The 25863-nt window shown below is 41.4% G+C and overlaps 1 protein-coding gene across 1 annotated transcript in view; it reads right to left on the reverse strand.

Annotated features, from left to right (window-relative positions):
* TOX (thymocyte selection associated high mobility group box) overlaps positions 1–25863 on the reverse strand; it is a 306270-nt gene that overhangs the window by 134455 nt on the left and 145952 nt on the right. The window contains exon 2 of the mRNA XM_047073968.1: positions 13909–13974. Within this exon, the coding sequence (XP_046929924.1) occupies positions 13909–13974 (66 nt within the window). The remainder of the gene's footprint in view (positions 1–13908; positions 13975–25863) is intronic.

Consider the following 25863-nt stretch of genomic DNA (forward strand, 5'->3'; position numbering starts at 1 on the left):
GCTTCCTGACAGTTCCACTCCTATTGACCCGGGGAAAAGGCCAATGAACTCGGGGACCACAATTTCAGTGTCTAAATTTGCAACAAAAGCCATCCTTGCTAACATACTGCCTTGTGTTATGGAAAGGCTGTCTTCACCGGGAGATTCTTGGCAAGGAGGTAAAACTGCTAATCAGACGGCTTGTTTTTGAGACTTGAACCAAGAGACTGGGTCACAGGAAAGTAACAGAGGATCCTTCCAATCTCTTTTGATTTGACCTGTTTGGGCGCTTTTTTAGCCACTTGGCTAAAGCCATTACCCCTGCCCCTGTTGAACCCTCCCAGGACCCCTATTTTAGTGACAAGGGAAAGGAAATTTCTCACCTGGTTTCTGGAAGATCTCATTCCCCCTGTCTGTTTAATTACATACTCGCATTCCTTTTTAATCATATTGCTTAACATATTCCATGACCCGGGTATCCTGTTTACATTTTCTCCTTCTGCAATCCACATTGCCTTTTGCTACAGCCTGTTCTTGTTTTTTATTCTTATCCTACATGACTGCATCTGGAAGTGGGATGTTAATTAGGATTTTTCTTTTGACTACAGAGAATTCATGTTTTCATACCATCTAGGTAGAGTGTTCATGTATGCTGACCAGGAACAAATAATGGGAACTCTCTTCTGGACTTTGCCTTTTCTTCTCTTTTTAAAATCTGGTTTCCCTACCAGAGGGGTCTTGTCTTTGTGAGTCTCTGTCCACACATTGCAATCATTATACAGAGCACTCAATCTTTGGTGACAAGAAGTCCCATAACTCAGAAGAATTCAAAAGATATCATCTTGTACATACCTTTAAATTATGTGATGGCTTCATGCAATCATGCATATACTAAAAATATGGCTATGGTTATAACATTGTAAAATATGTTTCTCATATAGATCTTTATTTGAAAGATAAATAGATAGCACTGCCATCACACATCTATAGAACGCCTTAATTTTTAATCTGTAACATAATTCCCGAAATTTCAGGATAGAAAAATACCAATGTTTAAATATGTTTCATCCTTTATTGAAAATTCTTGTTGCATGATTCAAAGAACTAAATGCAAAGGAGAGTAAACTGAAGAGTTTATTCGAAAAATTAGTTTTTTCAAAAAGAAAAATGATAAACTTCCTGTGTGTGTTTTCAGAAGTTAAGACATTGCATGTAATGGTGATTTCTCTCGAAAGAGTTTAAACAGCATCAACATTAGCTCCAATTTCTTTTGAGAAGACCTTCAAAAGTAGGTATTTTTCAGATTCTTTTGTCTCTGCAGGAACAAGGGCTGATAGCTTGAGACTATAATGTATTACTGTGGAAAGCTTCGGTCTGTTACATAAATCATCTTAACACTCAGCAAGAATTGTCCAACAGTGCCATTGATGTGCTCAAGCCAATGATCCTGCAAACAATTTTTTTGTCTTTCCTCACATGTTAGACAATAGCAATAAATCATCTTCATTTAAAAACACACAATGTGCTAATTTTTCAAGCAACAGTTATCAAAGTGTAATTTTTTTTTTTTTTGGTAAAAAGTACAAAATTTATTTTATTTACGCTCATTAATCTTTGTGACCTGTGCTAATAAGCAAAAGGCCACAAGCGCCTCAGAGCATTTGTTGTGTACCTACTATGCGTAAGGCATCCTCCAGGGTGGGATTTGAGATACAGAGAACTCTGAGATGCAGTTTGTTATGAGGGAGGTGAGTCAGAAAATATTTAAAAACTTAGGCTCCCAATAAAGAGCGTGTTGGAATCAAGTGTAAACGGAAGTAGAACTACTTGAAGCTGGGATGATGAAGGGATCGTAACAAGCAGATTTACCCTGGATATCAGGAAAAAAAACCCAAAAAAAACCAAGGCCTGGATATCAGACACTTGCGCAGAAATGCACTACGTGATCGCGGGAGGATCATAAAACCAACAAATGAGTGAGTCTGGACAATGCGGCACGGAGATTCGACAGCAAGGTCACGTCTTCAACTCTTAGAGAACTTCAAGGGCAAGATCGGCCCTCCTGACCAAAGCAAACTTGGGGGTCCTGAGCCCAAGTCAGTCCTCTACTGGGACTGGTTTTTATTGGATTACGTTTTTTCATAACTGAAAACCCAGTGTGTAAAGCCTGAATGGGACCAGAAAACTTGAGGTTGACCTGAGGCTGCCCCAGCGAATGGCTCTCATTGGCTCTTAGGGCCAGGACTGGGTGAGCTTTGATTCCATGAATAGGCTGAAGCTTTGAGGATTCAGCGGTCCTGGGGCAGTGAGCCAAGCACATTCAGATCAGGGATGGGGAGGGCAAAGTAGTCCAACACTCTTCTGTGAATCAGGGCTGGTGCTGAGGCCACTTCTCCACAGACTTCCAGAAAAGTTCTTAGCATTTACATATAGGCATTTCTCCTGCCACACTTTATTAATGATACTGAAATGGGGCACATTTATTTCCTCTCAGTACCGTTTGGGGGCCTACGTGGGTCTCCGAGTCACATTTCTAGGGGATACTTTAAAACCAGTGTTGTGGGCTGTTGTCATATGGGCCTCCCCTTTGGTTAAAAAAACAAAACAAAACAAAGCAATTCTCCCCAAAACACACAAAAAACAAGCTTCTGGGAAATAAATAATGTACTCTCCCCCCCACCCGCCCCCCATAAGCCACAATGCACACAGGAATGATTAGGAAGAACAGATTAAGAGCAGGAGTCACTTCTGAAACCCTAATAGGGGCCCAAGGATGTTCTTCTGGTAACAAGTTGTCATTCTGTACTGAGCGTTTAAGACGGTAATTAAAACATTGAAATTTCACTGTTGAGCACACAATTTTATGTACAAACGCAGCTATACTGTTTTTAGTTTTTCAGATGTTTTGAATTCTCACATTGAGTTCATACATTCTGAGATTCAGTTCAACATTTTTTTTTTTGCTTTATTTTATAAATAATCCATGTTAACCAGAAAAATATATACCTATGGAAAGAAATCACTGTTAGTCCATCCACTCAGAAAAAAAAAAAACCCCACTATTAAAACATGTGCGTCTTTTGGGGCGCCTGGGTGATTCAATCAGTTAAGGGTCTGACTTCGGCTCAGGTCATGATCTCGTGGCTCATGAGTTCGGGCCCCGCATCAGGCTCTGTGCCGACAGCTCAGAGCCTGGATCCTGCTTCAGATTCTGTGTCTCCCTCTCTCTCTGCCCCTCCCCTACTCGCACTCTGTGTGTCTCTCTCTCTCTCAAAAATAAATGAACATTTAAAAAAAATGCATGTCTTTCAAGATTTTGTATATACTCCATATTTGCTATTTCGTTTTAGGTTTTTAAGTCAGATCATAGAGCTCTGATTTTGAAGGTAGAAACACGATATGAAAATCTCAGCTGATCTCTTAGTAGGTGTAGGGACTGAATTTTTCTAAGCCTCAGTTTCCAAATCTGTAAAATAGGGATGACATTTGTATTCAATTCATTAAGGGTAATCATCATTAAATGAGATGAATGAGATAATATAAATAATTTGAGTAATATACTGGCTCCTATGAGCAATCAATAAATTGTTTGCTACATTATTATTTATATTATTTTATTATTCCATCACATAATTTAATCTGATCACTGAAAATGAATCATGAATGAGTTTCCGTGCCAATAAATATCACTTACATTATTGTTTAAATGGCTGCACATTATATCATCGTGTGCATCTTCCATAATTTATCCTATTGGTTCCCTATTACCAAATATTTAGGGTTTCTGATTTTTCTGTTATGAGCCACATTGTGATGAATAACCTTATGCATTTTTTCCCCCCTTCGGGTATTGTTCTAGAGTTCTATATTCATGCTCAAATGGAATCCCAGAGAAAACCCTGGAGATTATGCCTCCCCTCTGCAGTTAAGGAAAATGATGTGCAAAGAGGTGAAATGATTTGCTTGGACTTAGAGAACGAGGTGGGTAGAGAGGACAGTGATAGCATCATTACAGATTTATTTTTTTTTACATGTAATAACTGAATAAAATGCATTTGATAAATTTTCTTTAAAAAAAAAAAAACAACCTGTGTTAAATTGATTTTTGGTCAAGTTCTATTTGCTCAGTCACATGCCGGCAGCCAGCGTGGAATTGAGCACTGAGTGCTGGCCTATTTTTATATGTACATATTTCATACGTACACTTAACAATACATGGTGTATGTGTTTACGGCCAGTCTTCTCATTTTTGCCTGTTGCGTGGAAATCAGTAAGTGTTGGGGATGTAAAATCACATTCTTCACAAAGAAGCCAGATCAGCAGAGGAGGAAAACTACACAGATGGTCTGTGCTCTTGGTTTGTCTCCTCCCTCAATCAAGGGGAGCCAGGAAAGGCGGGTTCCTGTTTCTACCCACCAGCCTCTCAGAGGCAATTCCTATTCTTTGGATCTCTTACCAGGAATCAACTCTAAGTGGATCCTTAGATATTTGAGGATCATCTTACGTCCTCCAGTCTCTGCTAGAAAACAAGCTTACACAAGTGGAGCTGAAGAAACAAAAAAGTTGAACAACTGGAGACAATTTCCTCAGTTTAGTGACCCAGAAGTGGGATCCCTGGGGAAGAGTAGCCGGAAGGGTCTTCTGTGGGAAGCCTCGTACTTTATTTACTGCCCAGAGGAAGAAAGGAAAAGTGTGAAGGGCGGGAAAAGTGTACCAGCCCTGGACAAGAAGAGCTGTGAGAAGACAGAGGAAACAGGACAGAAGTGGTGAGAAAGGGGTGGGTAAGACTAGAAAAGAAGGGAAGGAAGGAATCGTCGCCCTGGATAAATGAATAAAAGAAACAGGGGCCGCAAAAGCACCTCACCTTTGTACAGCTTTTATATGTGTTTGAACGAGTAGGAGACATGAAACTGAAATTAGATTATGAAATTGCTGCTTTTGTAGGTAAACGATGGAAATTGGCAATTTCATTTGGTCCACCCTAATATTTTTCAGAATATTCTCACACGTGTAACAGAACTGAGCAGTTCTCTCAGTACTAACGAGGTGGCTGAGGTTAGTCCGTCAACATCCGACCTTGACGTTCTACAATAAAACAAAGGCTAGCTGAGCGAGGATGGAATTTGGCTGGGGCATGAGGCTTTCCTAGCCCAGAATCTTAGCTCTGATACTTACTAGCTTTTTGCTGTTTGGCCAAGCACTGTACCTCTGTCATCCTCAGTGAACTGTTATAAGGATTAAATGAGATAATGTATGCAAAGCTTTTGCTGAGTTCCTTGCCAGACACAGGGGACTGCCAACTGACAGCTTTTATTATTATTATGGATCTAATTCATTCATTACCGTGGGGGTCGGGGAGCGCTAACCTAAACTTCTCGTCAAGCAGAAGCTTCCCACTACAACTTACCATCATCTTGACAAGCAAGACGTTTCACTGAAGTCAGAGCAAAAGAAATAAACAGCTCAGTAGTCACAGTATCCAGGAGTTCAGGCTTCCCTGAGGCCAACTTGTGTCTGGGGCGGCCAGCCCTGCCCCACCCCTGCAATCCTATTACCTGCCCTGAACCCCATTCGTCCAAGGCCACTCTGCTTCGTGCCTTCAGAAAATTGCAACTCACAGTAGGTTTAGCCCTTCTTGAAGGAGGGCCTTCTGAAATGCAAGGAGACCCCCCAGTTGCATACCGGGAAGCCTACATACAAGAAGTCGATAATGTTTGGCCTAAACAATGACCGTGAGAGTCCTTGTGAGTTTCAGAGCAGGCTCTTCCATTTGAATAATACAATGGTGGGACTAAGATGTCATTTGCTTGACTCTGCTTGCGACAGGAACAATTATAACATATAAGCAGCAAGGAATGTATGGAGAATATTTTCCAAGACAGGCACCAATTAATTTCAAACCACTAGGGCTATAGTTATACGTTTTTATATCCAAACTGTGAAATAACATAGATCAGAAAAAAAAAAAAACCACAGGAGAGAGAGAGAAAAAAAATACGGATAGACATAAAGATTAAACTGAAACCTGTGTTTCTGGGAAGTCTAGCTAAGTCTGTTCCAAAACCGAGGAACTGAAACTACAAAGGGAAACTTGACACTTTTTAAAGGTGTTTAGGTGGCAGATGAGGATATGAAGAAGGAGGTCTCAGGAGAGATACGGGTGGGTGGCAAAAACCTCAGCTTTTCCAAGCCTCAGTGTTCTGACGCTAAAAATGGGCAAAATCGTTTCTATCTGATGTACTGGTGCGATTAAATGTTAGTGTTTGTTTCGAACAATCTTTAAGTGCCTTGGAAAATGGAGTTGGCATAGACAGATGACATCATTCAACATGTTACTATTCTTAACTTGAAATACCATACCTATTTTGTAGACATTCTTTAGTGACAGGTTTACTGTAATACGTGCCAGACGAAAAATCTAGCAAGTTCTACACTGCAAAACTTCACAGGAAGGATCATCTAGCTTTTCATAATTGTTCACATGCTAGACAGCAAATCCACAAAATACAATTTTGAACAAGCTGATGGGCTACGTTCAAAACGTACCAAGTGCACCTGTAGAACTGGTCAGGCAGTGTCCTGGAGACACAGCACCCTTCCCTGCGCCAAAATGCCTTGGTGTCACTTAACAGCGGACCATTGAACACACCATCCTCCAAACAAAGCTCCATGTTTTTTTGAGAATTTGTTCTTACCACCAATGCTATTCCACTCAGATACATTCAGAGTTTTTGTCACTGAAATGCATTTCCCTAATGCCTTAAAAAAACATACTATTAAACAATTATCATAAAATTCACAAGCATACTCAGCAACAAACATTCATTCTGTGAAATAAAAAATGAGTCTTATATTCACAAATCCCACAGCTTGGAAATGTATATGACACACAACATTTAACCTGTCAGCTGCCTCATTAGTGTCAATGAGTGGGAACTGGCAATCAGTAGATGCGCTCTACATGTGTTTATGTTTGAAATTTTCCCAAAATAGCTCTGCTAGAGAGGTTGATATAAAACACTTCTACTGGACAAATGAATCTCAGTTTAAATCTTATGGTCTCCTTGAAGTTTTTTTTTTTTTTTGAGGAATCATATTTCTCATGTAACTGATCATTTACAGCTAACAGAGTCAATACCCCACTAATAATAATAATAATAATAATAATAATGATAAAGACTGGGTGGCTAAAAAAATCATCTAAATTTCAGTCATACCAATATGTAAATGATCAAGAAAATATGCAGAAAGACTGATGTGTGTTTGGCCATCAAGAGCCCCAAGATATATATTTGTATGGCGCCCGTGTTCAGAATCCATACAGCTATTAAGACATTTTTATAAACTGTAAGAAATATGCAAGCTATTTCAAGATATAATTCTGAAAAACAGACTTCCATGTAAGAAGCCAATTTAGGAAGAAAACAACATAAACAATAGTAACTTGTGTGCTCAAGTGAAGCATCTTTTTAATTTTGAGTAATGAAGATGTCAAGCCAAATGCTAGAGTAGTTTAACTTAATTAGGTGGCCTATTTTTCCAGGCTTCCTTTCATTTCCCATTGAAAACTCAGCTTGTATGCAAGGCAACAAGAGCAATTTTGTCTGTAATGAATACCTCCGGGACTGCACAGAGTAATCATTTGAATGTTACACTGAAGACTGGTTTGAGTAACTAGTTTGGGCTTGTTAAGATGCCAGACTTTGTTGGACTAACCAGATTACTCAAAGCATGGCAGCTTTGCCATTTTATTGGGTCAACGGTCAAAAAGTCAAGTTGACTTTATTCCTGAAATTTCTGCCAAAAGGAACCAATCTAGAAGTAATTGGTCTAATTTATAGTTGAAATTTATGTCGCAATCACGGAAATTTTATGGCCCGTAGTCAAGGGAGGTATGTGTGTGTGTGTGTGTGTGTGTATGTGTGTGTGTGTGTGTGTGTGTTTTCCAAAAATGCTCCTTAAAATATTATGCTTTCTAGACTCTTTTTTTCATACCTCGTTTATACTCTAACCTAGAGAATTTTCTCATTGGAAAACATGTAATTAAAAATATATTGTTTCTAATATGTTTGCAGGTCTCAAAACATTGTAATTCTAACAGGTTTAAGAAACTAATGTACAAAAAGAACTTGGAGAATCCTATTGGTTCCATGGCCATTGGATTGCTTATGAAAAACAGGAACACAATATTATTGTAGGAAAAACTGCCTATTATGATCTAGTTTGTTATCACATTAATTCTTTGAGTCCTGTACTTGAAGTGATTCGCTACAGAGTCGGGAGTGCTGGTGCCTTTTGTTCATGTGTCGAGGCAATGGCGCCCGGATGCAGAGAAGCTACTGGAACGAAATGAGCAGGGCCAGAATTGCTAAGCGGCTTCAGTGCAGCACTGAAAAGTCACCGCAAGTAGAAGACTCAAAGAGCTCATATGATATTTTTTAAATGTATGCAAAATATTTTAATCACCGACTCATCTTTTAACAAACAATACTTCTGATGTCAGACGCTCTAGGCACAGGAGATACAAGGAGAAACGAGGGTGAGCCTTGTTTTCAAGAGCTTGCAATCATGTGGGCAAGACGAGGAAGTGGGTACCAATTCTACAAGTTCGCTACAGGCCACAGACAGACAAACATGTACATCGACAACTCCGACTACACACTAGAGAGGCGTGGAAGAGGGAAGAGACACGGAGCATTCGGCAACAGGAAGAGGAGAAATGGAAAGGTGGAAGTGAGGTGACGTGGGAGAAGTTAATGAGAAACTCTGAAGCCCGGCTCTCAGGCAGTAATTACATAGAAGGAAAGAAGAGACAGGTTCAAAAGTGGAATCAACGCTATCTGAGATTCACTCAGGGTTGAGTCATAAGGGAGACGCTCTTGGTGTCTTGGTGACTGTGTAGAGTGGTGCTACCTCTCATGACTATAGACAATATAGGAAATAAGAAAGCTTGAGGGGTGAGGGAGTAGGTTGGAGGTGATGAATGTTGATTTGATGAATTACTATGTTGAGTCTGAGCTGCAGTCAGGAACAGGAGCCAAGTGGAGTTAGAAATCAAACCTGAAACTCACACGAGAGGGCTGCCCTTAATATCTAGACGCCCTTCAACTTTTATATTCAAAATACGTGATATGGAATGTGTTAAATGCTCAGTTTTAAGGTTCTAGGAAAAAATAATATTGCATCTATTTTATCATTACATTTTTAAATGTTTGTTTATTTCTGAGAGAGAGAGAGGATGAGCGGGGGAGAACAGAGAAAGAGGGAGAGAGAGAATCCCAAACAGGCTCTGCACTGTCAGCACAGAGCCTGATGCAGGACTCAAACTCACGAACCATGACCTGAGCTGAAATCAAGAGTCAGATGCTTAACCAACTGAGCCACCCATGTGTCCCGATTATTGTGTTTTTTCATCTTGAGATTTGAGGAACCAGGTAAGAGACAGGATTTCTGTGGGGGAAAAGAAAAGAAGCAAAGGGAAACCTGCACAAACTGAAAATAATCCAAAATCAGATCTCAGGTCAGGACATTTAATACTTCAGGCTTACTGTGATGCTCAGAATTAACCATAAAAATTGGTTCAAGTTTAGGGGCGCCTGGGTGGCGCAGTCGGTTGAGCGTCCGACTTCAGCCAGGTCACGATCTCGGTTAAGCGTCCGACTTCAGCCAGGTCACGATCTCACGGTCCGTGAGTTCGAGCCCCGCATCAGGCTCTGGGCTGATGGCTCAGAGCCTGGGGCCTGTTTCCGATTCTGTGTCTCCCTCTCTCTGTCCCTCCCCCGTTCATGCTCTGTCTCTCTCTGTCCCAAAAATGAATAAACGTTGAAAAAAAACTTAAAAAAAAAAATTGGTTCAAGTTTAAAGGATAGGTGTTCATGGAAATAAGGAGGAAGGAAGAAGAGAGAGTAAGAAGAAGAAACAAGTGGGGTGTCTGGGTGGCTCAGTCAGTTAAGCGTCCGACTTTGGCTTGGGTCATGTGTTTGTGGGTTTGAGCCCTGCGTCGGGCTCTGGGCTGACAGCTCACAGCCTGGAGCCTGCTTCGGATTCTGTGTCTCCCTCTCTCTCTGCTCCTCCCCTGTTCGTTCTCTCTCTCTCTCTCTCAAAAATAAACACTAAAAAAATTAAAAAAAAAAAAAAGAAGAAAGGAGGAAAAGGAGGAGAGAAGGAATAAAGCAAGCAAGGAAGTAAGGACAGAAACCAAACAGAAGGAAATGGTTTAGCAGAGTAAAAGCCAAGGTCAAGGAGGAAGTGATTTATTGAAAATATGGTTCAGTCAAGTAACTGTCTTGAGCATTAAGCTTCTCTATGACCTGACACCATAAAAACCTTGTGATTCCCCCATCAAGTGATTATTTCTTGCATAAAATAGATCAGTCCTTCTCAAACTTTTTCACATAGTACCCCAACAGAGGCATGCATGAGAATGTTTCTGCATCAAGAGAACTGGAGAAAATGTCACCAGTGTGAGTGGGAAGCTTAGAATGAACAGAAAACAGAAAATGATATTCTGGAAACTGCCATAGAGAAAGAAAGAAGGAGACAAAGTAATGGCACATATTCAAAATGAAACACAAATAAATAAAAAAAGATTGGATTCAAAGAAAAAAAAATAAACACAAACAAATAACCTTGGTGACATAGTTTAAATCAAGAGAACCAGATTCCTCTTCTGTTTCCTTTGATGTATTTACTTGAACACTTATATCTTGAGTAGAATCACATATAAGGAGCTACTGAAGGTACCATAATTCTAGGGGCTGGAGACAGGGGCTTGAGTTTTTCAAGGAAAGGGGCCTCAGGGCATGTGAGTCAGAGTTGAGTGGGTTTGGAAGATTCCAGGGAAGAGTGAGAGCTAAGGTGGGAAGCCAGATCCCCCCTGCCTTGCTGTTCTCTACTCCGCCATATTGGTCAATCAGACATGACAAGTTAAAAATGAGAAAGAAGTGACTTTATGAAGGACTGTTGTCCACACTTCACATCTGGCTTTCCTTTCTTTAACATGCTCCCATTTTCTCACAAACTACTTGGGAGGAGATCTGCAAGCTCATGCGATAACAAGCAACATGGTCCGCCCTTAGCCGGGGCCTAGAAACACACAAAGAAGTCTTGCATCACATGCTTCAAATTCTATGCACTCAAAGGTAAAAAAAAAAAAAAAAAAAAAAGGTTAAGTGGTATTTAAATTAAAGTACTGAGTGGCCAGCACAGTCACAGCTAGCTATTAGAGGGGAAAATAGTCCATATTCCAAGAATGGAGCTAGGGAGAAGTGGAAATGTCATGGGTTTTTATTGCATAGTTGTCAGGCTTATTATAAGGTAGTACACAATTTAAAAGCTGCCTATCAATTACAGAATGATATGCAAAACATTTTAAGGATCTGTATACACTAGCTTCAGAGGTATAGAAGGCATGTAGTAGATAGTACCAAAGAGCCCTTTGGGACTGTCTAAAAGAATATCATTAATTTTTACAGTGTACTTCCATTTCTGGAGCCATTCCAGCATTGGCTTTCTATAAAAATCATTTCAAGTTTAGAATTATGCTATTTGCTCCCAGCAACATCACAGGAGCAGTAGTATACCATATGTTGCTACTTAGCAACTTAGTCGGTAAGTCCCAAAGCATGTACTGATTTGAAAATTGAACAGGAATTATAATTGTTGAGTAATGCTACGAGGCAAGTTATCTTGGATTACTAAACTATGCAGATGTTTGATGTTATGTAGGAAAAGGAATAAAACTATTTTTTTTTCCCTGTAAGATGACTAAAATCCTATTTATGGTTGCCAAAAGGGATACATTGATGAAACTTCCCTAAAAGAATACCAGGTAATGAATTTTTGGACACACTATATTACAGTAAACAAAAGGAACGTTAAGCATAAAATTTAGCTAAGGCCATTCAACTTATGTAATTTGCAAAGTTTATTCCCCCCTAGAGTATGTATTATCTTGCATTCGTCTAATTTTTAAAAGAGCACACTCTGGAAACATTTTTATATGTGCTACATTATTAAAAAATAGTTTGCTTCGGGCACACAAACCTGCCATATTTTTACAAAGCACAGAAAGTATTTGGGGCTCTTTACTCTTTCATAAATTATCACTGGTATGTATGTATGTATGCATATATGTATATATGTATGTTCTCACTGGTATTTAAAACATTCTTAGTAACTCCTGATTGGAATATTAAAAGAAATAATTAATGTTGGTTGTTTGATTTTAGTCAGGGCTTAATAGTATCCATCGTACTTGAATTTAAAAATCTAAGGAGCCAAGTTGTTATGATGTATATGCTTTGGATTTCCAATCCTTTATCCAAAAGTCTTTAAGACAGACATAATGATTCTCTGAAATGGAGCAGTTGCTTTATAGCAGCAATCATTTATTGGGTTTGTGTTTCTACTGTTTCAAACAAATTCAATTAGCCCTTACACTTCAAAACCCTAAAGGCACCAAAGAGATGATACTGGGTTACTTTAATCTAATCGTAATACTAAACTTGTCAGTACAGTTTGGGGATTGATGGTTAGAAGAAAATTAATAGTAACATTTTTCATTTTTTAATCAAACAGTCCTATTCAGAACTACCTATGGATCTCGGAGGCTACTTAGCTGAATGAATTCTGTGAAGTGAGAATTCTAAATGCAACGCTCAGCCTACCAAAGGTATCCTGAAAGTGATCAACTCAGTTGAATGGAAGGAAATGGAGTCCGGATCTTTGAACTCAGGGATGACCTTCTCGTCTGAACAGTACAGTGTAGTTTCCAGAATGTCTGCCAGCGAAGGCAGTGATCATAATGACTTCTAAATGCAAAGTTCATGGAGAGGCAGGCTTGCCTCTGTTTTGAGTTAAGCACGAGACATTTTGTGCTCGAAGAAATTTCAAAGCTTCACGAAGTGCACCCCTCACATATACATTAGATTAATTCACTGACAAGCAGCATGAAGAAAAATCCAAGTTTTATTTTTGTTCTCTGTTTCCCCCACCCATCCCCGTTATCAAATCCCTTTGGACAGCTTTGCAGGCATTGAAAACTCCCGTGCTAGGGTTTACACCACAGTTACTGATACATGAAACTTCAAACTGCCATGGTTTTTGCTGCTCTTCCAGGAAAAAAAAAAAAAGTTCAAGTCTACAAAATGCTCCTATGAATTCTCCCTTGTTTTCATTGATTCATTTATTTTCGTTTACACTGTTATTACACATTATGTTATGCTCGCACTTTGGGGCAGTTATAATTTGGCTTTAAATGTCCTCACTGGATTAAAGGGCCTGGTCTTTAAGTGTCTAAAAATAAAGAGCCCAGAATTTACTTTTATAAACGTAACCATTTACGTTTTCATTGGACTTCTGTCGTCACTTTTCACGGTTAAATACCTTGTCAACCATTCCTAGCAAAATGGCTACAAATGCGCTCTTGAAAGATTTCAATCACATCGTGCATTTGGGCAAAAAAAAAGCTACCCGACCTGGTAGGTTCTGAAGGCCACCATACAGTGCTCACGGGCCATGTGATTTAGCCCTGTATTGACAACTGCCCCAACAGTTGATAATGAAAGCGATTCGTGACATGTGCAGCTTATAATGATTAACTCGTCTATCGTCAGAAGCACAAATAACCTGCACCTGTAAAGACTTTATTTCCTAAAGGTAAAACAACTGTTTAGGAAAGATCATGCTGGCAAAACAGCTGCTTGCCATTCTGGAGAGGAAACAAGGTAGTATCTTTCAACAAATGCCAACTCCCGTGTTTTATCAGCTCTATCTCATTAACTGGAAACAAGGCTTAAATGCTTTGTTTATAAATTATGATTATTCCTGATTGCGGCAGTTACTGATAGCGCTACTCATTTGCAAGGCAACTCTTTGAATTTGTTTAATTACAATTTGAAACAAGGCAGAGAAGATTAATTAACCCACCTGGCTGGCTGGCACATAGTCCTGGCTCGGCTCTGTCATGCTCATATACATGTTCTCACCGTCAAACTGCGAATGAAACAATAGTAAACATTCAGCAATCTTGACTGTGTGCATGTTTGTTGTTGTTGTTGTTGCTGTTTTCACCATCAAACTGGAAAACAGTAGCCATAAAAAAAAAAAACAAAAAAAAAAACAACAGTGTGGTTGGGAATACGGAAAATCTGTCATCGCCAGTGAGACACGTCTTTTCTTTGATGTTTCTGTTGTCATCCTTCCTGACCCTGGATGTCAGTGATTTGGAGTAATTAGCGCTCTAGTAATTACAGCAAGCAAGCAAGAAATGAATGGTTTCCTTTCATCTGCAATCTGTTTTAAAACAAAAATGGCTCATTTTGCACACCATGTCTACGTACTGCAGTTCGGTCGTGATGAAGTATTAAACGAACGGCCTGATTTCTGGGAGAGAAGCATAATGGGAAGTACACCGAGGCACGCAGCTCAGGGCGTTCGGAGTCCAGCTCTCAAAAGCGAAAAAGGGCAGAGTTTTCAGAATAGACCCAACCTCGCTTCATCCCAATCGCCTGATGATGAACATTTTCACCTTTATGATATTTACAAAGAGCACGTGGCACCACGGCCATGGCTGAGAATGATAACGACCGTGAGTCACCGTGAACATATACAAGCTCCATGGTTCAAACATTCCTCTCTAAAGTCTTGCGGAGATAGAGGCTTCATGTAAGTATTACGAAGGCATAGAAATTCACACACAAATTTACGAGGTAGGAACAAGAAGGGAGGGGGAAATTCATGGGGTAGTACAAACTGCAGGACTGTCGAACAGTTCAGGCAACGGTGACATAACAACAACATACTTTTCATTATTTGGGTTTTCGAAAGCAGTAATCATTCCATTCAGACTTAATCCCCAGCTATCTTCAGTCATTTGATAAATGGGCAAAGCATTCCTTTTTTTAGTTAGAAGAAGAATTTCCCCTAGGAAATAATCAAGTGGGCTAATACAGCCAGCTTCAAAGAGCTGACTCTGAATACGCTCTCCTTGCCAGACTAATTTCAGACATGGGAACTTTTCAAGTCTCAATCTGAAAAATTACTTGTGAAGACAGAATAATGGTGTTGATGGAGGTGCAAGTACATGGTAATATGGGCACATTTTATAGATCATCAAGAAAGAGAAAACTGTGTTACAGACATCGCATTCCACCATCAATGAGCTGCCAGTAGCATCCAGAGGGTCGTACAAACACTGGAACACGCCAAAGACCCCGAACCGTACTCTAGGGCACTAGGTGCCCTGAAGATTCACATCGGCAAGGAAAGACCTCCCTACGGACAGCGAAACACTCACGAGGTTGAGTTCAAGGAACCAAAGGCTCTCCTCGCACATCACCCTGAAAATATATTTCATGTTACGTGAACAAACTTATCTAAACAGATACGAAATCACTTACTGAATGATGTGGTTGTTAGGACAGGTCAGAAATAGCACACTGAGAAAAGACTAGCGAGACATTTGGTGACTCTGTCATCTGGCTCAGGAGCCCTGAGTCCAAGTGACTTACCCAGGGTTGCATTTCCATCAGCCAGGTGAATGCCTTCAACCCAAAGATAGTCTAGCCCGAATCAAGCCACCTGTTTCTGCTAACAACTCAGGCCCCGACAAAAAGCCTCATTCGGCATTTCACCCCCACCCACTGTGGGTTTGTTTGCAAATGTTTTTTATGTGAAGATGCCAAAGAACCATTTAAAATATGGACAGTTTCTCTGACTATAACAAACTAAACTGCACAGAAGTAGCGAAGTGCATCAAATACTCCACAGCCTATGCATATTCTATAAATGTGTTACTTTCTATTTCATCTTCTCTAACTCATTTTCTAAATCTGGTGTCGTTCTCAAGCCAACGAAGGCTTTGAAGTTTTGGTTTTAGTCTATCCAAAGCGTATGCTAATTGAGTGTATTCAACGTTACTGCTCTTGATAAGGACTCTTTCCTCAAAAAGTACCAATGCTTAAGCAACACCGAGCCAAGGCTGAAACAGCATTTTACAACAAAAGGTATGTGACTGTGGAGATGACTATTTTTTGGAGTACATTCCATGCCCCCATAACCTGCCTGTAGCTTCACACGCATTAACCGATTCCATCACCACAACAAACCACGAGTTCGTTATTATTATTACATACACCTTACAAAAGGAGACACAAAGGCACAGAGGATTTAAGCTAGATGCCCAAGGTCACAGAGCTCTTAAGAGGCAAGGGCTGGAACTCAAAGCCAGGCTTTCTAGCACATGCACTTAACCACCAGAACATAGAAATTGTTGTGAATTCTAATGAGTTACTATCGATCCTGAAAATAGTGTCCATATCAAAGCAGAGTGTTGGCAACATCTCCACGTTGAGACACGGTCCGGAATTCCTGTGGCATTGTGGGACTTTCAAAAACACAAGAGGCACAGTGAGCTGCCAGTATAGGGATCAGGCTGGTGGAATATCTTCAGATGTTTATAAGTAACCCTTACAATGCCGAGAGGTGGTATGACGGTGGTTTATTTTGTGCCAGCGTGACTGGGCCACAGGGTGCCCAGATACTCGGTCAAATATTATTCCAGGTACGTCCAGGAGGGTACTTTTGGGTAAAATTAACATGTGGGTTGGTAGAATGTGTGAGCAAGAGCACCCTCCCTCTCGCAGGCGGGCCTCATCCAATCAGTTGAAGGCCTGAAAGGCGCAGAAAGGCTGACCCTCTGCAGAGTAAGAGGAAATTCCTCCTACCTGGCTGACAGAACTGGAACAACCATCTTTTCCTGCTGTCAGACTTGAATGGAAACATCCGCTCTCCTTCGGTCTTAAGCCTACCAGCTTTGGGACTGACAATGTGCCATTGGCTCTCCTTTCCAGCCTCCCCGCTATAGTTTTGGATTGCGACAATTTCTTATAATAAATCACACATTCTGTTGGTTCTGTTTTGCCGGTGAACCCTAACTGAAAGGCTCTGAAGGCTTATTTTTAGAGGACTCGCAAGGTAAAAATGCATGAAGGGATGACATCTATTTCATGGTATGCTTGCTTTCCAGGCGAACAGAAGCCATGTTGATTTTGCCCTCAGAGTCTCTGGACTCACTGCATCCCTTCCCTGTGCCTCACTGTGTCCCACACACGTTCACACCTCTTTGTCCAGAACACCTTTCTTCCCTTTTCACTGCTGAAATATTTCTTACACCCATGGTACTTTCTTACACCCCTCATTTCCCTAGAGGAGGTGATCACTTGACAAGAGAAATAAGATTTAGCTTTTAGAGAATGGTTTCAAGGCTTTGGAATGGGGTCAGCTCATAGTTCTGCAGTGGCTTAAAACTGGTTACTTTAGGAGCAGAAGCCCTTAAAAAAACGTACAGAAGTAGCTAGAAGCCCATTACTCAAACGCTAGCTGTAGTTCTTCCTCAAGAGTTTTGTGGAATTCAAAAACATAGAGATTGCCCGAGAATCAAGAGACCTGGCTATAAATGAGTCGATGCCCTCTTTCTGAAGAATTTTGAGTTGCCAAACAGAAATACGTATGTGTGTCGGAACATGCTTAGCCATTCTCCTTGCGGTTGGACCCACTCTTGGGCACAGGAAGAACAGTAAGCCATGATCCCATCCTCCCTCCCACTCCGCCCCCTGTCCACGCACACCCCATCAGGTTAAGGTCATCCGTGTACTGTTCACAGCCCCCACCCACCCACATCCTATTCAGGAGCTGGTTCCAGGAATCTCAATAGGCCTTCTGCAGATGCACCATTCTTAGAGGGCGTCCTCTCGTGTAGTGGGCCCATGTCCGTTCTCTCGCCATCTGAAGTGGAATTAGAGTGCATAGAGCCCTAGAATTCTGGCCTTGGAAAGATCCCTGAAGGCATCCTGATTGGAGAAACTGCCTTTCTATTGGTCACATGGTTCATCTGGAACCAGAATCAAGGTCTGGATTCCTAATGGAAGAGTCTTCCACTATGACATGCTGCTTTATATACTTCATCACGCATAAAAATGGGGGATCAGACTCTATGACTATTGTAGTTGTAGTCTACATACATAGTTGTAGACTATGGCTTATTTGCATACTCCATGATCTCGAAGGCACAGTGTGTGTTATTACATCAGTGACCTTGCTTTGCTTTACCTGGACCACACAGTAGATGAACATTATTAATAATTGTTACAATAACATTGTTTCATTAAAAATAACTAGTTACATTTCCTCACTCCTTATGTTTATCACAGTTATTATGCTTAGAAGTCAACTGAATTCAGGCATTAGAACTTTTCAAAATATATCTGAGCAAACTAGGTAGGTAGGACTTTTAATTTCCACGGATTCTCAATTTAAAACCTGAAGCAAAGTTGGAAAGAATAAATAGGCTGACTTATTTAAATCTAAATGTAAATGACATCAACTCAGGATTAGCCTTTCTGACCAAGTGCTTTTATACTCTTTATTGTGTTTTTATTTCAAAGCACCAGGGGATGCAATCACATAAAAAGTCATTTATAATCTTCTACTACAGTTTTTTGAAATTGTTTTTAGAGGATATTAACCAAACCCATAATCCCAAAGAGCTTTTCAAACTAGGTAGTTATTATTTCTTCTATTTAAAAGCTGAAAGCAGACATCCAACATTGCCTGAACATAGTAAATGATGAGCAAAACTGGGCAATATTAGATGACCCAAACCACTAAAACCAGAAAAATCAAAGGCAGCATGTGAACTATAAATCAGTCGTTGGCACTGGTAAAGGAAACGGGATCTTTTTAGGGAAACCATTAGAGGAAACCGAGAAAACTGCTGCTGGGTGGGGGAGGGGGGGTGGAGAACCTCATGGAATTCATGAAACAGTACCACATTGTATCGCCTATAAAAAGGAAAACCTTACATCTCTGGGTGTTTTCTGAGGGAATATTTGATACTCTGTTTTTTTTTTTTTTTTTTAAAGAGCTAAAAGTAGAAATGCTTATAGCAGAGAGTTAATTTGACATTTCTTAGAAGATGCATTATAATAAATCATAAGACGGGGTAATATCCTCAAAATAAAATATCTATTTCTGTGTTGCTTGACTCAACAGAAGATTAGAAGTCCTCTTTTCCCCGCTTGCTTTATAATGAAAGAAATAACGGTTTGGGCAGTGAAGTCAACGACTTTTGTTGTTTCATGGAAGCAAAGCATTTTGAAAGCTAATGGGAAGGGCGATAACGGACACATGAGCGTATAGTTACCTCTGCTGTTCCCACGCACGGTAAGAATGCATCCAAGGAAAACAGAGCCAGGCAAACTCCTACACTTACTACACATCCTCTCATCCTCAAGGAAGAAGGTCAGGAGACACTGGAGAGGGAATCTGTGTTTATCTAGCTTCTAGCTTCAAGGCTGGCTGTGTTGATGCGAGACAGTCTAAAGCAACATGCCTCCATGCAGAGCCAGGCTGAATGAAACCGACTGAGCACAAGGGCCGGAAAAGTGGCTGATACCGAAAGGAAGGGAGACCAGCAGAGCACGGGCTGGCAACACCCCACGGAAAGAAAGCAGAGTTGCTCTGTTCGTTGGTGCTCCGAATGGACGAGCCTGAGAGCCCGAGAGCGCACAGAGCTGAGACAGGAAAGAGAAACCCCTTTCCGTCAGCCTCCCGTCCCTTGAACTTGAGTGGTCAACACTCTGCTGCAGATCTGAAAGGCATGGAGAGGACACAGGATCTGGGCATAGCGAGGCCACTGGGAAGACTGGGCCACTGGAGGCCGGGAGAGACGCTCCTATACCCACAAGTTAAACACTGTGCCCAGAACTTAGACTCTGGAGCTTGGCTGTTGGAACTGAATTCAGATCTCGTTTTTGTCCCAGTGATGGATTTACGCGGAGGAAGTTTTATACACCACGTCTCTTTTGTTACTTTTGGTAGCTGAAATTTTCAATACTGATGTTATGCATAAACTTGTAACTCGCCCGAACACTGTATGTCCATGCAAGTATGGGCTCCACACTTCACATAATGATGCCATCATGGCTCAAGCTATTTTTAACCTTTGCAGGCACTTTCTAATCACATCAGAGGCATCAAGTGTTTAGTTTTTGTAATTATCTCGTATTATGGTGACTATTAGGACTCCCAGTTTACAGATGACAAAAGTGAGACACAAAGGAGTTAAGTAACTTGTCCGTGATGGATCCAATCCTGACAGACAGGACCTGCCTGACCCTCAGGCCTTGGCCCCTGGACTCTGCTTTCGGGAATGGCTGACACCAGAGTCATGAGGCCCTCAGCCATATCACCTCCGCTGCCACCAGGGCTAGAGGCTGAGGTGCCCCAAGCCTGGCACCAACTTACATAAGTGGCTCTGCACCTGGGCTGGAGCCAAAGTAGTTCTGCTTTCCACAGAGTCTGTGCAGCTGGCCGGATAACGTATCCCCAGTGTGCGTGGGAAATTGGCCCCAGTGGAGACGACCGCCCCATGGCATTCCCTGTGGCCCCTTTAGAGAAGTCCCTCATGCCCAGCAACCAGCAGTGATTAGTTGCGAAGCTACAACATCTTGGGAATGTCATGTTTTGCGATCCCTGCCTCCTTGACTTCTGTCTTGCTTCCTTTCCCCTTCACTCGTGTCTCCCTGGGCTTGTACTCCCAGTGCTAGTGTGCGAGCCCCCTCCCCCAGCACAGGCTCTGCTTTCTGGGCAGCTGGGACGAAGACGGTGGCCCGTCGTACTCAGTAGGACAGTGCGCTCAGGTGCAGTGCTCCACTAGCCTGATCCCATCTTTGTTCTGCTTTCATTACAGCTTATTTAAGAATCATTAATTCTATTTTCAATTCCTGTGCAAAGACAGAAACAATCTTATGAAACAGTCATAAAAAGAAGAACAAAGGTTGACCTGTATCATGAAAGTGTCACTCCGTTTGAAAGAAAAAAAATGCGAGTTTCTAGAAACCTTCCTTAACCCCAAACTTTCAACAGGGTGCAATACACTTTCCTTAATGCATTATTTAAGAAAGCAAAGAATGTGTGGATAAAAGCTTAACTATCAATCCAGGTCCATTCTGATGAGTTTAATGGAAAGAAGTTCAACCAACTGAAAACATGCCTGATACACATCTCTGGTTTTTACTAAAAGGCCTCCCTCCACAAGGTGGCTGATAGGAGAAAATTAGGAACAATGATTTCTGATTCCAGGTAGGAACACTGTTTTTGAAATGAATTCCCAAGCAATTTCTGAATTTCTATAAAGCATAAAGCCGTAAAACTAGAGTTGAAACTGGTGTAGTTTCAAATGATTGGATCAGAACGTTCCTTTGACTTGTCAGGCTTTAGACAAATTTTTCTGAATCCATGCAGTAAGAGAACAATTTGAGAAGTACATTCAAACTTGCTGGCAATTCTTCTCTAAGCTCACTGATTTCCACATCATTTCAGCTCTCACCTCATTTCCCACAGTACCTAATCCTGCACCTGTTCTGGGAAGCTCAAAGCAAGGAGAGTGGAAGAGACTAGTATAAATTCAGAGCACTGATAAAGTTATGACACTTGAATGACAGATTTATAAAAAAAAAATTTAACGGAGAAGTAAGTGACAACTGAGTGGGATGAAAACTTCTCAAAAAAGATTTGAGGACAAACAATTATTGAATAATTTTGAAATTAAAAGTGACAGTACCAAATAAAAATATAAATAGGAAGGTACAGAATTATTAAGATGGAGAATCTCACTTCCCTATTATTATTACTCAGGAAATAACATTGTGGCAAAATAGAACAATGATGTTACAGGAATAGACTTTTGGTAATGAAAATCTCCTAAGGGTAGGACAGGTGTTGAAATGTATTTTGGTATATTCAGGGCAAACCTGACCAATTAGAAATATGAGAAGTTCAGTTCATATCCACTCCATTTTCTTTTTGACATCAGGTTTGACATTGATTTTCTTGACGTTCCTGAGAGTTTCTGTTTTCCAAACAGAAACACGATGGCATTTCTAAAAGCTCGATCAAATCCTCCAAGTTACTGAGAACGGGTTCGCCCATGGTGAAAGGAAGCAAAGCTGTATTTGGCGTGTATCTTTCATTTTAAGGAACTTGGGAAGTCACTCCATTCGTTGCATCAAAAGGAGTATAATTTTTAAATTCTCTTTAACATCTTCAAATACTATGTAGTTACATCTATTTTTGCATAACCTCCTTTGATATTTAATCTGTGATCTCATGTGACTTTCCCGGCTGACTTATCCACACTTTTCTAAAGCTTAGGGCGTAATTTTCCCTGCTTTAGCTCAAGGCTTCCTGCATAAGATGTCCCCTTCCCAAGGCATAGAGGGTCTCCATGCCAAAGCTTCTTTTATTGTCTTCATGTTTATAGTAGCCTGGGTGGCTCAGTCGGTGAAGCGTCCGACTTCGGCTCAGGTCATGATCTCACGGTTCATGAGTTCGAGCCCCGCGTCGGGCTCTGTGCTGACAGCTCGGAGCCTGGAGCCTGCTTCGGATTCTGTGTCTCCTCTCTGCTCCTCCCCTGCTCATGCTCTGTCTCTATCTCTCTCAAAAATAAATGAATGTTAAAAAAAAATTTACAGTAGTTCAAACTACGCTCCTTAGATCGTCCTGCACTCTCATTTCACTTTTTTTTTTTTTTTTTGGTAGCATTCTCCCAAGCACTTCATCCTCCTTTTTGACCATGTCCTTTTATAGCATGACATGTTGCCAGAAACACGTCAGGGCCGAATGTACAAGTCCTGTTGCTGGAAAAAGCATGCCTGCTTCTACTCAAAACCTTATTTATCCTGCCTGGTGAGAAGTGATTGGTCTCCTTTGTTTCCCCTTCTGGAACGGCACCACCGGATGCTCTTTTGTCGAAAAGTTGCGAGAAGAAAATATGACCACGTGGGTAAACCCTCCACCGGGAGCTTCTTGCTCCATTAAAATTCAACGGTAGCGACACATTCCCCGATAAAATGTGGTGGGTAGTCATTCACTCATGCATTCATTCATTCAACAAAGGCTCATGTTGCACCTACTAGGTGCCAGGCCCCAGTCTCGGTAACGGCAGCTAACATTAGCTGTATGCTTCCTGTGTGACAGGTGCACGCATGTATTCACTCACTTGATCCTGACAGCGACCCTGTGAGGCAGGCAGTATTCGTGTCCTTTATCAGTGCAGGGAGCCCTAAACAATTAAGTACCTTGGAAGAAGGAGAGCAGAGCCTCAATTCCATTCTGCCTGACGGCAGGAGAGTCCCTAACAGGAGAAGTGTGCTCAAGGAAAAGAAGACCCTTGCAAAAGGAAAGACTCGACCAACGTGCAAGTTCTAGGCATCCCGGTGTCAATGCAGAATTAATTCATGGCTATGAGGACCGCAGGCTTTATTCTATGATTTCAGCGGCAATACCCGCTTACTGACAGCGGGTACCGCCTAGAAGTACATACTCTATTCCAAGGTCAGTGCTAACGGACCCAGGGCAGCCGGCAGAGGCAGAAGGTGTGTGATGAAAACCACAGACTCAAATGACCCAGAGCGGTGTTTGGGACCCATCTCTGCCACCCCGTGGCTGTGAACCTGGGAAGACGTGGCCTCCGTGAGCCTCAGTGGCCCTGTCATGGGGCTGCCACGAAGGCCATACCCGTACGGCGAAGTGCTGAGCACAACACACGCGTCCAGCAGATCCTCAAAGTGGGTCCCTTACGTCTCTCTTTGCTGCGTGATACCCTAGACCGTGCCAGTGTAGGGACACTAAACGGGTCTTCCTTCTCCTCCTCCACTGCTTAAAATTCTTCACTCCCTCTGAAGTTTTCAAGTGCATTTCAGCTTCCTTAGCTTCAAACACAAGGCCCTTCATGATGAGAACAGCCGTAGGTGTTTATGGCTTGTGTCCAGTCTAAAGGGCCCGTGCCTGGGCCAGGCCAAGAGTTCAGCGTCTGTAACCTCATTCCGTTCTGTATCTTAGGTCACTCTACGTTCCATGGTCGCTTCGTGATTTCCATATGGCCGAGAAATCCCTGCCTCTACTTCTCTCCGTCATCCCCTCTGTTTGGAATACCTTTCCACGTTCCACTTCCTGTTATTTCCCTCCCTGCTTTCCTAGCAGTAATACGATGGTCAGGGAATTGCACAACCAACCTGGAACCCTTCTGGGAGTGAAAGGAGGGTCTGAACAACTATGACCGAATAAAAGGCACACGCGTGGACAGTGCCAGGGACAGAGCATCTTCCCACCAGAAGGTAAGCCTTCTCTAAAATCGCTGATGACTTAGGGTCCCTTCCCTGTGCCTCCCTAACCCCCCTCTGGCATCTGGTGCTTTCCTGCAGCCGCTATGTCACGGCACTGACCTGTCTTCTACACCGGACTAGAAAGAGTGCTTTGAGAGCAGAGAGCTTCCTATTTCTATCCCGCCAGCACCTAGCACCTGCCAAGCACCTAGCATCTACAAAACAACTATGATGAGTGATTAAATAAATTCAATGTAATATCGCGAGAACTGAAATCATTTTGGATGTCACCATTCCGTTGTTCTGCAGTCGTGTTTATTCCACGTGCTTTCATTCCCAAATCAATTTCTATCCATGAAAACAACTGCTCCGCCCAGCGTCACTGGACAAAAGCTGCTGTAAACCAGATCACACCCGAGTTTTTCCCTTTCTTCCTGTCCTACAGGGACCAAAGTTTCTTCACTCACTCTCGTTGGACGAATTTGAAAAGAAGTTTGTTTTATGACATCTTACATAATAGTTCAAATCTTCGTGGTACCACGTAGGCAAGCCCAGTTCCAGTAAGCAGACTGTGCCCAAGTGGCTCCAGATTGAGCTGGTTTGTTTTTTTCACGCTGACGTCAAGTTGCTGGTGAATATTTTGCTCTCTGAATCGTCTCCAAATCTACACCAGCATGCTAATGAAAAGCCTACCGGATTGGCAGACAGAATGCAATCCATTTCTCCTTTCCCCCCAGGTGGCTTGTGAGTAATTCAGGGTCTCTTGTTCCCTTGCAGGTATGACAAAATAGGACAGAATTTAGGAGAGATTCCATCATGGAGTGGGTTTGAAATAAGATCCTGATAGGAGTCCTGGTTCAGACACTTCCTAGCAGACTGGTCTTGGGAATGAGAGCAAGAATTTGACGTTCTCCATGTGGTTCTTTCAGATTCAAATGAGATATACCAAAAGAATTATAAATTACAAAGTACTAAATATATAAACCCTGTGCTACATTCTGGAAACTATGGTATTTCCACCTCACGGACCGTTTCTGTCATTCGTCGGAAAAGATCGATAGGCAGAAAACAGTGCAAAATCAGGCTGAATGTGCCCTAAATTAGTCTGGGAAGAGGTCTTTAACATAGAAAGTGACATGTAGATGTTACTTGTTAATCATTATACTTGTAAGTGCACAGTCCCGCCTTAAATATTAGATAAGAGAAAAGCAATGGAGCAGACAAAAGAAAATAGCGTGATCACCAAATAAATGAAAACTTTGTAGAGCATCCTGTGTATATCTATATGTACATAAGTATGTGTCTACACACATGTTCTGTACATATGTACGTATTTATTTACTCTGTGTGTGTACAACATATTCTTCTCCGGAAATGTTCTTTATTTGGCTCTCATTTATGTTATTTTCGATTACGTAGAGGAGCGATGTTAAAAACTGCCACATAATATTGCAGGAGAAGTTGTCTGAAAGTATAAAGCACAATGAAGGCCTCTCTTAATTTACAGAGAAAATATTACCCAGTCGTGGGAAACTACATTATACCACATTCGCTAAACTTGCTTCAGGTGAATTTACGGTCTTAAAATGGAGATTTCAGATGGTTTGGGCATTAACAAACGCAATGTTATACCTAAATTTACAGTAGTAAGATATAGAATGATACAGGCTTCCCATAACATTTTCTTTTTCATAGCTTATTAGCTTTAAGCATTAAA

The sequence above is a fragment of the Lynx rufus genome, unplaced genomic scaffold, assembly GCF_022079265.1.
Source record: "Lynx rufus isolate CCGP_SWC_20201006 ecotype Redwood Valley unplaced genomic scaffold, mLynRuf1.p SCAF_12, whole genome shotgun sequence".
Classification (NCBI taxonomy): domain Eukaryota; kingdom Metazoa; phylum Chordata; class Mammalia; order Carnivora; family Felidae; genus Lynx; species Lynx rufus.